Below are 13,170 nucleotides of genomic sequence, written 5' to 3'. Positions count from 1 at the left end.
TCACACTGATTCAGCTAACTGGCCTTGCCCAAGTCAACTGGCTTACAAACTGCACCCATGATTTTAGTAAATATTTACACATGTTGTATGTGAACATACTGAACCTGAATAAACCTTACCACCAGGACTTGCCAGTGCAAATGCATATGATCTCCCTTCATTCTGCTCTTAATGTATTAAATAAAAATAAAATCCCATTGCTCCCCCAAGCCCCGGCCTGCACAAATTCTCTGAAAATAGATAATGATTAAATATCAATCTGAAGGTTCACAAGAAATGAACTTAATCAAATGAAACATAGCTTCAACAAGCAACACTGAATCTATTCCTCCATTAAAGAGAACTAATAGTTCCTGCATAGAGAAAGCAGTAAATAAATGTTAGAAGTACTATTAGTTAAGACATCAGACAAAAACAGATCAGATTCCTGACTTGCTCTTTTTGTCTTCACATAACAACTCCATTTGGATGTCTGAAACTCAGCCTGCCTCAACAAAAAATATTGCTTTCTACTTGCAGTGTATGAATACTTGTGGTATGAATAAAGGAAAAACTTTCAGTTTCAAACCATTTAAATTACTGGTATACGGAGACTGTTGATTGTCATCGGTTTGTTCCAATGATCCATGATTGCTTCAAATAAGCACAGGTGAAGACTGCTACAGATGCATCCAAATGCAGGGTTGTTTCAGTAACTTAATAGCACTCTGATGTTTGCCTTGCTGCATTCTTCACTGCTGAAGGAGGGTCAGTCTTCAATTTACAGCAAAAAACAAAACAAGGCAGTTACGAAGATCATGTAACACAGAGCTCTGAAGCCCACAGTGGAGGTTTACTGCTATAGGGTAGTCTGCTTCTGGTCTCTTGGGCACAAGCAGCTGCTGCAGCAGTTGCTCCCTCCTCTTCTTCATCCTCCTTTACCTCCCTGAAATCTTCTGCTTCTTGGAATGGATTCTCCAATAGTTTCAGTACATTTCTTACCTGAAAAGAAAACATTGCATGGTTATGAGAATTCAGAAAGTAAAGGCAAAATGATGTAGAAAAGAACCTCACACCAAATAATGATCGAGTGCATTGTATTTAATACGCAAACCTCAGACAAACCAAATGTTAAATAGATTAACAATATGCATATCAAATAAGCTGAAAACTGTAAAATTGTAGGTGGCTGAGTTTGTATCTGTACAGAACTCAAGCTCAAGTAACTTGAAATACAAGCATCAAATACAAGTCCTTGTGTCATTTCTCACAGTTCATTTTCCCATATTCTGCATGTAACAATCCCCCAGCTGAACTCCACAGGTGAAAACCAAAGTTTTAAAAGACAACAGCACAGCAAGAAATGAGTGTACATTAATTCCTAACTCCTTCTCAAGGTAAGCACCATTCTGAAGACATCAAAAGCAGGGTAAGTGTCTTATCCTGGGATCCTTCCCCAAAGGTGGTGAAGTTCAGATTCAGATTTTCAATTCCTTTCTTCATTCTGCAGTCATTAAAACTACAGCTCCCTCAAAAATACCACAGGCCTTTTGAACCATAAATTCCCAATCCCCTTACTGCCCGAGATGCCAGAAGGAATTTCACCAGCATGTCAGTTATCAATAGTACCACTACACATCCATGCAAGCCCAGAGATATATTAAGGAGTAAGAGCATACCTCTGAGAAATCCCCATTTTCAGCTGCTTCTATGGCATTCTGGGCAATATAATTTCTCAGGATATATTTTGGATTGTTGGAATTCATAACCTTCACACGATGAGTGTGCCAAGCATCAGCATCACTAACACTTTCTATTTCTTTTTGCAAACGGTCTCTGAAATCAAGCAGTGAAAACAACGGTTGGGATCAAGAATCACACATAAAAGTTGAAATGTTTCCTTGCCTTGAGATCCTTAGTTTGTAGGTTTTAATAAACACTACATCACCAATAATCCCCTCAGTTTATAAAATGCAGCATGATAACAGATAAAACCCCTTCATTTAAAAGCAGCATTACAGACATCAGCAGGTCCTAACTAGGCTTGAGGAAGCGGCACACCTTGCATATTCTCTGACAAGTCAGACTGAGACACTGGTGCACAGTGTTCTGCAGTGCTCCACAAAGACCATCACATTTAGATCTTGTCTTTAAGGATTTCTATGCTTGTTTATTGGTTAAAGCTTTTGACATTCTGTCCAAGGGGATGCAATACAGCTAAGGCAGTCTGAGCTACCTTTTAGCTGGAACACTTGCTAAAACTTTCAGCCCCACTGGAAAACATGATCACAGGCGGCCAGGTGAGGAACTGAGTCCTGACCTAACCAACTAATGCTCTACTAACAAGGGGTTCTTTGTTAAAAAAAGAAACATAAAACAACAACAAAAAAACAAAACCCAAACCAAAATAAACAAACAAACCCCCCAAACAAACCAACCAAAACCAAACACATTCCCCCCCCCAAGCTGACACTGAGTTTTTAGGCTTTCAAGTTAGGTCTATTACAACAGTCTGGCCATTCTTTTCCTTCTAATGATTTCTTTTAGAGTTACTCCTAGATTAAGAATACTTCTACTTGATTTCTGTATTAATAAATAGACCTTTCTTTCTTTCAGAAAAGAACTATAAGGATAAAAAGCAGACAGGTCAGTCAGTTGTAGTTAGTGAGAATTTAACAGCTCACAACTGGAATTACTCTGCTAGAATGTAATGTAAATGTTCTTGAAACATGTTAATACTAGATTTGACACCAGGTGATTCCTATACCCCCAATCCTCCCCAAAATCTAGCAGACATAATACAAACATTCACAGCAACACAGATGTAGTTAATATCCAGAGCTGCATGGTCCCACATCTCTCCCAGACTATATACTTTGAGACACTGCATTTTTTGTGAGACAGGCATGTCATTCTCAAATAAAATGAGGAAATGAAATACACTGCTCTGAATAGTGGGAAACCTCACCTGTATTTCTCCAGCCATTCTTTCCAGTGTCTTTTATTTCTGCTGAGTAAATCATCTTCTGTTAACTGCTGCAGTTTGGAGAACTGTTCAATTCGTTCTAGCTCTTTGTTTATATTGGCTTTTGTTCCAATTAGTGCAAACAGCTGAGGATTAGACTGAGCCAGCATCAGCATCATTGACAGTTGTCTGGGAACAAAAGGAACAAACACATTACATACTAACCTTGGGCTGCCCATCAAGAACCATCTTTTTGCAACCATAAAGTAGATATTAAGACATTCACAATAATCAATGATTTCACTGGGGATCTTAAATAACAGCACTTCATTAACAGAACAATTTTAAAATGATAAATTATGCTAATTTTACTGTTTCTCCCCTATTCTTCAGTGTGTGTGTTTGCATTCCTGTCATACTTAAAGTGCAGATTTCCAGAATTCCCAGTGGGTTTTAGATGTGCAATTCTCATCAGAATACCCTTGGAACCTTGAAAGGACTTTGGAATAAGGAATTTGAACTTACTTAGGTATCAAGATAATACAGAGTCCATAGATTCTGTGTGTTTTCTATTTCTTTTCCTGACATTAACACTGTATGAGCATGCAGAACAAGGATCCGGTGCCTACGATTTTACCAGATGACATGGGGGAAGGTACCCCATGTAAGCCATATGAGATAACAGTTTGTTTATCTAATTTCTTTTTAGTTAGCCAGTCTAAACCACAGAATGAGAAGTGCTCTGTGGTAATAAATTCCTAACATATCCAGGCTATTTTGCTGTGAGTTTGACTAGGCTCGATTCTTTTCCAGTCTGACTGTGTTAGCTGGTGCTGTACAGCAGCTTTCAATAGTATGCTATGCTTTCATTTTTCCTGGATTCATAACTGCACTACAGGATAAAGTAAACTGAATAAAAACCCCAAAGAGTATAAGTTGGAGCATATCAAACTACACTGAATTTTTTTGTTTCCTTCTATAATGTATTTATAAACAAAGGAGAAGAATGCTATTCCCTGGCCCCAAAACAGACAACTCATTATATCAGATACTTCCCTGCTTTTAGTAAGCAAAGATAAGATAGGTGCTTTGATTTCTGAATTTATGTAATAGTATCCAAATCTGATTTACACATCTGACACACCCAGCTCTACAATATCCAAGTGCTTTGATGAAAGTAATTCTGCACGCAATTTAACACAGTGCTATTCCCCTCCAAAGCTTTATGTCCATATCATGATGATTTATAGCTACTTTTCACGTTCCTCCAAGCCTGAATGCAGTGTTTAATGAAATACTGTCTTGTCTCTGTCACAGGAGCTACCTTCATATTGCATGGTATCTTCTTACAATACCAAAGTGGCTGAAAACTGGAACTTAAATAAATTAAGGTGGTGGATACCGCTTATTTAATTATCTTTCATTTTAGTGTATCACCTCAAAACTTAAATAACCCATAATACCTCCAAAATAATAAATGGCTACAGCCAACCATAACCCCAAATTTATTCATACAAGTTTCACCCCAATCCATGTTCTCAGCTCCCTGCTTTATGCAAATTATTAACAACACACCAAATTCTTCAGCTATTTCTGCAGATTCATTACTTCATGGAGCACATATTGACCAGAGAGAGGGGAAAAAACATGAACAAAATACTCCCCACTTGAATTTTTTTCCCCATCTGGGAAGATACTAGGAAAAATACGATAAACAAATGGGTCACACTCACTCCTTGGTTTCCACTGCTCCATAAAGCCAAAAACTGCCACAGTCACTGTTATAAAGCAGTTGAACAAAACTGACTCTTTCCACACTCAAAGTAGCTGGACTGCAGAATATGGCCCATCAAATGGGACATGGATGGTACCACACAGTTTTCAGAGCCTGAAGTGTGCATTTAGGTTATACTCAGCTCAGTATACTGGTGGCTGAAAGTGATTTGCTGTCAGTACATCGGCAGAACATGGTACCATTGTTGTTCAAATCTATTTCTTCTATAAAATATTTCTGCATCACTTCACTATCTGGCACTCTCATGGCCTTAGCAGAGACAGATGAGAAAAAGAAAATAAAGGACCAAGCAAAATCTCAGACAATTTTAGCCCTAGAGCCAACTGCTGCAAGTCACTGCTGAGCATCCGCCAGTCACAAAACACACAAGAATTCGCACTGCTGTAGATCATGATGCATCCAGTTAACAGTGAAATAGCAAAATCTAAAATCAGTCAAATATTACACAGCATGCAGGGTTCATTATGGTTATAATGAAACTAAAAGCACAGGCCAAAGTGTTTAAGTAAAGAAGAGTATTACCTTGGATCCATCTGTGGTCTGAAAGCAACTTTCAGTTCATCCACAGAAGCACACTGACTTGTAACCTCTTTTAAGAAGTCTTCCAGTTTTGAAGGATCAGAATCCACCACTGAGAATGAACTCAGCAAGTAGAAAACATTTGTGAAGTCTCCACCTGAAAAGGTGAATTCTGTGAATAATACAACTAATGAATCAGCAGGAAAACAGGTCCCACACCTCCTTCCTGACTCCCCCCACAGCAGTACCACTCTGGTCACCACTGTGAAGAGGTTATTTGCCTCTTTCATACACACACACATATATATATATACACACACTATAAATGTAGTATAAACTATATTTTGGTTTGACTACAGATACTGATGGGCAACTAAACAATAACCTTCTGTGCTCTTCACCAACCTGTGAGATGCATGGTTTCGAGGAGTTCTGATACTAGTTTACTATCTTCTTCCAGTTCCAGCTGGATCAGCCCTAGCTTCTTCCTCATCTTCTGTAAATAATGTTTCTCAAATTCTGCATCATATTCCTCTTCCAAGATGAGTTCACTTATTTCCAGGGGCAGCTCTGGAACTAGAGCTTCAGCAAGCTTCCCCAGGTTCCACTTGCAAATCTCTGGCTGCTTGTTGTAAGCATAGCGCCCTGTGTTATCAGAACCATTGCAAATGTGCTCAGGGTCGTATCTACAAATGAAGAAATAGTTAGCATTCTTCTAGTTATCTGGACACCAGCAGAGTGAGAAATATTATTTTTATTACTTTAAGTCTCCCCTAGGAAATTGAAAGATTTTGAAAGAGACTACTCCTTGGTTCTTTTCTCCCAGTTACCTCATTAGATAATTTCCTGCCCTCTCAAACACTGAGAAACCCCACAGGCTACAAGAACAGTCTAACACTTCGATATGTGAATATGGTTAAAAAGAAGTTGAAAAGAAGAATTACAAGGCAACTAGAACTAACTTAATCTATCTTGCCATACAGAAGGTTCATAAATCTGCTTTAGAGTTAACATATTAATCGTGAACATCAAGATAGCTCTACACAGCAAATACATAACACACATTTCAAATAATTATGCCACACTGACCTGTCCATAAATCCAAAAGGGCCATAGTCAATGGTTAGTCCAACTATGCTCATGTTATCTGTATTCAGCACGCCATGGCAAAACCCAACACACTGCCATTCAGCTACCAGCCTCGCTGTCCGTTTCGTTATCTAAAAGAAAGTATATTTTTTTCCCCAGTTATCAACACAATGTATTTCCAATACATTCTTGTATTTCCCATCATTTCCTAGTCTGAACTGATGTTTCTACAGCTCCAGCAGAAGCAGATTCTGGCAGTATGCCACGCACAATTATCTTAAGAACAGCTTGCTTCTCTCCTTCTGTTTCTCAGTCCCCCTTTTCTGTTTGTCTCGTCTTCTTCTCCCCCTACTTGACTGCAAGTCAACTGACAGCTTTAAAATGCACTAGACAGAACACTGAAATAGGGTAAATTGTTTGACAACAGACTTGCCCACTACTGTAGTCATTATACAAATATATTGGTTTGTTCACCACAAATTAAAGACTCTTTAACTACAGGTAGAAGAAAACATAAGCAAAAAGTCTAAGAAATAAAATTAACTTTACGCAACAAAGCCCAGCATAAGGTCAGCCTTTTGATTTACCTGGTATGTAGGAGTGATCTACAGGAAGGCAAGTGGTTTGCACGAAAAAAAAGATGCCCTGCTATCAAGTTTTAGCACTGATAAGTACTTCCCTCAATTTGCTGAGAGTGGAAAAAAGCTACAAGGTTAAGAAAACCTATTCAAAGAACAACAATTTGATTTAAATGCCACTCTTCACTGAATGCATGTTTCATCAGAGTTCTTCCATTGCCTGACTGAGACTTACTGCTGTGGAATCCTTGACTGCAGTCACAGTGCCCCATTCTTCACAGAAATAGCATAATATTTTAAAGCACTTCTAGTTATTGAATTATATCAGCCCAACTGTCAACTACAACTAGATATGCCCTACAGAATCTAAAATTCAGGAAGCTAACCTGGTTTTCAGGTAAACCTAGCTATTTACTGAATTGCTGCAAATACAAATTTTATGCTGCCATTAGCTAAAACTTTCAAATCAAACTATTTATACAGCTAAAATCACTCACCTTCCCAAACAGTTATCAATGTACAGAAATTTAAAGCTCTCCAGACTGCAGTATATTTTATTAAGGTTTAGAAATTATTTAGTTAACAGAGGAAACATCAGTTCTATGCCTCTGTATTCAAACCCAGAATTTTCCCTTTTTTAAGAGTGTGCAGTTAGGTAAGGAAGAATAAATGGAAAAATCTTGTCCTGGGATAATGTGACAAGGAGTAAAACCCACAAATGACGCCTGGAACAGAAATTTTTGATTCACCTTGAGATCTCATGCTTCCACTTTTTACAACATTCTGATGTTACAAACTTCACCCATTTTTGCTGAACCGGGCAGTCAGCTCCATGTGTCCATAACTGATTACTGGCACACCATGAGCCAGTAATGGGGACACACCCTGCACAAGTGCTCTGTGCCAGGGAGGTGGGGTAAAACTTAAAACCAAAAGAAGTCTTGGCAATCAGCACTGGAATGCAAGCATTCCAGCAGTAAGGCAATATGCTGATGTCTTTGTATGAATCCACCACACTCTGCCAGAGCAAAAGAGAAATCCCACTAATGATAACACCTAAAAGTAATTAAAGCTTGGGTGCTACTCACAGATGGATATATTGGTTAGAAAGACAGCTTTGTACTCACTTTGACCTTTACTCTTCTTGATCATGTTTTCCTACTACTAGCCATACTAGTAAACAAGTACTGTGTATAGATAAGTAACAGCACTATCTCAAGGGCACAATCATTTAAATTTAAACACACCTCCTACAAATTATTTGAGAAGTACAGATAATGGTGTTTGCATTTGACAGCACTGTCTAGAAAGCAAACACTTGTACTGTTTTCTCCATTTCTTCCACAGTGCATAAAGAAAGATAAAACACATTACAGCTGAGCTGACAGCACATCACCATTACTAAAAAGAGAGATGTGCTGTTCAAATTAGGTAAGGAACTGGGATGCTTTTCAGTATGGAAAATCTCCACTCGAGAGAAAGTGTGAAGATGCAGTGCCAGCACAGGTACCAAGCACGACAGCCACAGGCAGGAGCACAACAAATAAACAAAGAAATGGAAACAGGGGCAATAAAAAAGGATGCCAGGATGGGGGGCAGTAAAGCATTTGCTTCTGAAGAACTATTGCAAGTAGGCTCAGGCTGTGTTAAAGGAAAATAAACCAAACATAACAATGCCCCCCCCAATAACAAAAATCAAAACAAGAAAACCCCAAGAAAAGCAAACCAAAACACCCCCCAAACCTAACCAAACCACAAAACAAACACCACCTCCACACCCCCAAAATCAAACCCCACAAAATCCAGAGAATGTCAGATTTTAAGCGTGCCTTTTGACCTCTTACTGGGCTGTTCTGAACATGCATTTCAAACATTTCAATACTAAAACCTGGAGTTAGTGATTTGCAGTCAACATTCCTGTTTGTAATCTGGAACATAAGAGACAGAAAGGGACTCAATGTTCTCAGTATTTCATAAAATGATGCCTTGCAAGTGGTGTCTTGGTACCATCAACTCGCCATCTGTCAGGGCCAGAATTCCCCCTTGCAGTCTAGAACACTCTCAGCAAATGGAGACAAGCCGTGGGAAGCACTCGCAGAGCAGAGAAACCACTTTCACAGGTGTGATCAATATCAACATTGCTTTCATCAATACACAGTCCTATTAAGAGTGTTTTCTTCAAAGGCAATCAGAGGATACAAGGTATTAACCAACTCCAGTCATCTGTGCTTGCAGATGAAGTTCATAAAGATGACTGCTACGGATTTAGGAAGAGACTCTGATCTTTCTTACCTCTTTGAAGAAAGCAGCATTTCTCTGAATACTGTTGTCTGAATAAGCCTCCTGGATTTCTGGATAGAAAGTGCTGATCACATAATCAAGCATCTGTATTCGAATATCATTGCGGTTAACACTGGGGCCTTTGCGTCCTGTGTATTCGTCAGGAGGTTTGAAAATTTCAAATGAACCAAATCTGGTTTTAAAATAATAAAAACATGTTTAAGTATTATCTGGTACTATTAACCTCATATTACATGCAATAAAACCATCTACTGTTGTAACCCTAACACCACATCATCTCCAGCTTAATGTCAATCCTTCAAATGACCTAGAGAAAAGACCCAAAAGAAGAAAAGATTCCTGCACTGAACCTACCAAGGCTCAGTGAGTCAACACAAGGAAGCATATACATACAACTAAACTGACAGATCAGGATGTACAGTACTGAAAACCAGCTAGTTAAAGTCTCTTACAACCACTTCTACAGAAAAATTCTTTCCCTGAGTAAAGATACAGGAATGGGACTTACTAAAATACCAGACTGTACAGCAAGCAAGTAAAATAAGTTTTTCCACAGATATATGTATATAAATACACACACACATATGGATATATTCCTTATGTCTCACCTTCCTCTGATTCTAAGGTTCTATTACCTTATAAGAAGCAATGCAACTTCCTGAAACTCCTAATGTTGTGTGTCAGAGCAGGGACGTTGAACACTTCTCAGGCAGGGAAAGAACACCCAAACTGTGACAGCACAGTATTAGAATAGCTTTGAATTAAGGGTACAGTTAAACCCAACTACCAGCATCAAAACCTCCCATGTATTCTGTGGAGGCACAAATGTGAAAAAACTCCTCTGAGGTCTGCAGAACTCAGTTATTCTTCCTACTGGGCTAGCATCTTTAGTGTTTATCTGTCTCTGCGCTATGAAGCCAGCTCATCCCATTCACTGGACAAGAGCAGTAGCTTCCTACATCCCACCAAAAGAGTTCCAAGCCCCCGTTGAGGAGGTTTGCAAGAAACAGGCAAGTGTTTTGGAAACATTTAAAATGGTGTTTTAAAAGACTGATGTGCTTGGCTTTAAAGGAATACAAAACCTCAACAAAAAATGCTTCTACCTTATAAATGTAGAAGCTATCCGCAGAACAACTGTACACCTTTCATTTTTTGGATTCCCATCGTAAAATATGTCACGGACGACTTTCGAGTCTGATGTCACACATGTTCCAGCCCTCGTTGTTGGTATTCCGAGGTGAAACATCGCCTCGCTGCACAGAAACTCCCGTATGCTCGACCGCAGGACCTTCCGGCCATCAGCTTGTCTGCAACAAGAGGACATGGACAGTTTTCAGGCTATAAAGGCAGGAACTCCTGTCTACCCCTTAGCAATGGAGAAACGAAAGCCTAGAAGTGACACACAGTGTCCATGGGCATATGACAAAGTAGCGGCAGATCCGAAGATAAAAGCTGGACCTTCCAACTTCTGTTAAAGTTCAATTTAGATGGACGCAACACACCTGCAATGAAGACCACAAGTAACAGAAGAAAATAAACCTTTCTGTTACACATATCTCTTCTAATCATTAACTCTGTTGTTTCTATTGACCCAATAGAACCTTTAAAAAAATAATTGGGCAAGTAGAGCTACTTTATTATATAAAAAGAGACTGGCTACTGTTATGGCACTTAAAAAGTAGTATTAGCTGGATCTCTCTGGATAAATAATGTAGAAATGGGGTGTTAAATAGGGGTATGCATGGCAGTTGCATTTAAAAAGCACGCAGTCAGCAAACAGCAAACTAGTTTATTCAATAGAGAACAAGTAAACAGAACAGGTGCCAGTGGTTCTGAGCCCACACTCCCAGCACTTCAGGAGCTGCAGGCAAGCAGGAGAGCTGCCCACGGCAGACCTCCAACGCTACGACCATATCTGAGGTTTTCAGTGTGAGTTCCTTAACTTCACTGGAGAAGACCTTCAGAGCACCGCATGTATGAAACTGAGGTGTTACTGAGCCTGTGCACAGCCGGAACATAAAATATAGCAAATGCAAGCAGAAAAAAATGACCTGAAAGATTAAAAGGAGTGCAGGGTAAACTGACTAAAGCAGACACAATCCCCTGCAGGGATTTGGACAGCATGCCATTTCTGGGGCTTTTCCACCACTCCCTCCCACAGGAAGGACAGAAGAAAGGAAGGATGGAGAAAAAGCACTGCTAGCAGAAGGACCAGCAGCCACAAGACAGGGCTTTAAGCAATCTAGTCTAGTGGAAGGTGTTCCTGCCCATGGAAAGTGGGTTGGGTTTGTATGATCTTTAAGGTCCCTTCCAACACAAACCGTCCTATGATTTTAAATACCATTCTTGGGGGGCATAGGATAACACAGCAGCAAGCACTTTGGCAGCTATTACACACTGCTGGCCCGACTTCCACCACGGTCTGCGTCCTCCTCAAAGGGGAGACTCAGAGGAGGATAACCCAGGACAGAAGTAATGCACCATCTGAGGGAGAAGCTGTTACAGTCTTATTTTCCAGAGGAAATTTTGCCACCTTCTGCTTTGGCATCTAAGCATTACACTTGCTGCAGCGAAGATTACGGGAAACACGACGGCTTAGGAGCCGACCTCTGCCCCGGGAAGCGATCCTCAGTACGGAACCACCTGCACCAGCACCTGCCGGCGCAGACAGCGGCAGGTTTCCGGGCCGGCCTTCCCTCACGGCGGGCTGCGGGGTGCCGCTCCCCCAAAACCCAGCTCCACCGGGATCCTCCGGCACCGCCCCTCCCCGCCGGCCCGGGCCGCGGGGCCTTACCGGGAGAAAGGTGTGAGGCCGGCGCCCTTGAGCTGGATCTCCCAGCGCTCGCCCCGCGGGCCCAACACCTCGCCCAGGTACATGGCTGCGCCGTCGCCCAGCTGCCCCGCGAAGCTGCCGAACTGGTGCCCGCAGTAGCAGTGCGCTGCGGGCTCCGAGCCCGCCAGCAGCCGGTTCCCGCTGAAGTACAACGCCGCCTCGGCCTCCGCCGCCTCACGGTCGCCCGCGGGCTCCTCGAGCCCCAGCAGCGCCAGCGCCGGCAGCGACATGGCCACCAGCCGTGGGTTCTGCAGCGGGCTGGGCCGCACGCGGGAGAAGCAAGCGCCGGGCACTGCCCGCGGCCCGCCGGCCTCCGAGGCGTCCACCGGCAGCGAGCGCAGCGCAAGGTTGTCGAAGCGCAGGGCCCCCAGCCAGCCCGCGCCACCCTCGGGAGCGGCACCCTGCTGCATGGCGGCACCCGCGGGGCCGCGGCGGCACGGGCCTGCCGCCGGCCGCAGCTGCAGCAGCGCGGGGAAGCGGCGGCCGCCGAGCAGCGCCACCGCCATCCGCCTGCCCGCGGGGAGGGCGGGGACAGGGGCGGGCACAGCGGGTCCCAAGGTCTGGGCGGGAGGCGGGAAACGGTGCACTAGCACCGCGGCGGACGGCGGTAACAGCCGGCCCCGTGAGGGGTGACCCCCACTCGTCTGGAGGCATCGCTGAGGGGCTGCTGGCTGCAGCCCACAGGAGCTCGCGGGAGGTGGCTGCTCGCTGCCCCTTTGCTAGTGCCTTGCTACCCGTTATTCAGGGCGCGGAGCGTTCGCCTCTGGTGCGCCTCGGCTGTGAGGCGGGAGCGCCCCTGCGCGGCACGCGTCCCGGCTCGGCGCTGGCCTGGCTGGCGTTAAGATGTCCTGGCTGACGAGGGGAGGGAAGTCAAAGGAGAAGGAGAATTTGGAGAGCTCCCCGAGCCGCGAGGAGAGGGGTGCGCTGGTGCAGGCCATGCTGGAGCACGGCGGGGACCCGTGGGATTATAAAGTCATCGGGCAGGACCCGACCCTGAAAGGTGCGGAGCGGCAGTGGCTGAACTACGTGTCGGTGTACCACCCCAAGGGCGAGAAGAAGTGCTCGGCCCTGCAGTGGCTGTTGTTCGACCTGGCGCGGGCCTTGCAGGCGG

At 43.0% G+C, this 13,170-nt stretch overlaps 1 protein-coding gene across 1 annotated transcript; it reads right to left on the bottom strand.

Annotated features, from left to right (window-relative positions):
• Positions 1–204: 204 nt before the first annotated feature.
• SELENOO (selenoprotein O) lies at positions 205–12,573 on the bottom strand. The gene is made up of 9 exons (XM_057415770.1): positions 12,021–12,573; positions 10,330–10,533; positions 9,218–9,398; positions 6,348–6,478; positions 5,664–5,944; positions 5,262–5,415; positions 2,948–3,133; positions 1,659–1,815; positions 205–981 (listed from the first exon to the last, which is right to left on the bottom strand). The coding sequence occupies exons 1-9, from the start codon at positions 12,563–12,565 to the stop codon at positions 787–789; spliced, it is 2,034 nt and encodes a 677-aa protein (XP_057271753.1). The 5' UTR covers positions 12,566–12,573; the 3' UTR covers positions 205–786.
• Between the last annotated feature and the right edge of the window lie 597 nt (positions 12,574–13,170).

This window comes from Pezoporus wallicus, unplaced genomic scaffold (genome assembly GCF_028554395.1).
Source record: "Pezoporus wallicus isolate ANWC-B61680 ecotype Strahan unplaced genomic scaffold, APGP_CSIRO_Pwel_v1 contig_6966, whole genome shotgun sequence".
NCBI classification, from domain to species: domain Eukaryota; kingdom Metazoa; phylum Chordata; class Aves; order Psittaciformes; family Psittacidae; genus Pezoporus; species Pezoporus wallicus.
The sequence above is the reverse complement of the archived record's forward strand: the minus strand, read 5'-3'. Positions and strand labels throughout refer to the sequence as shown.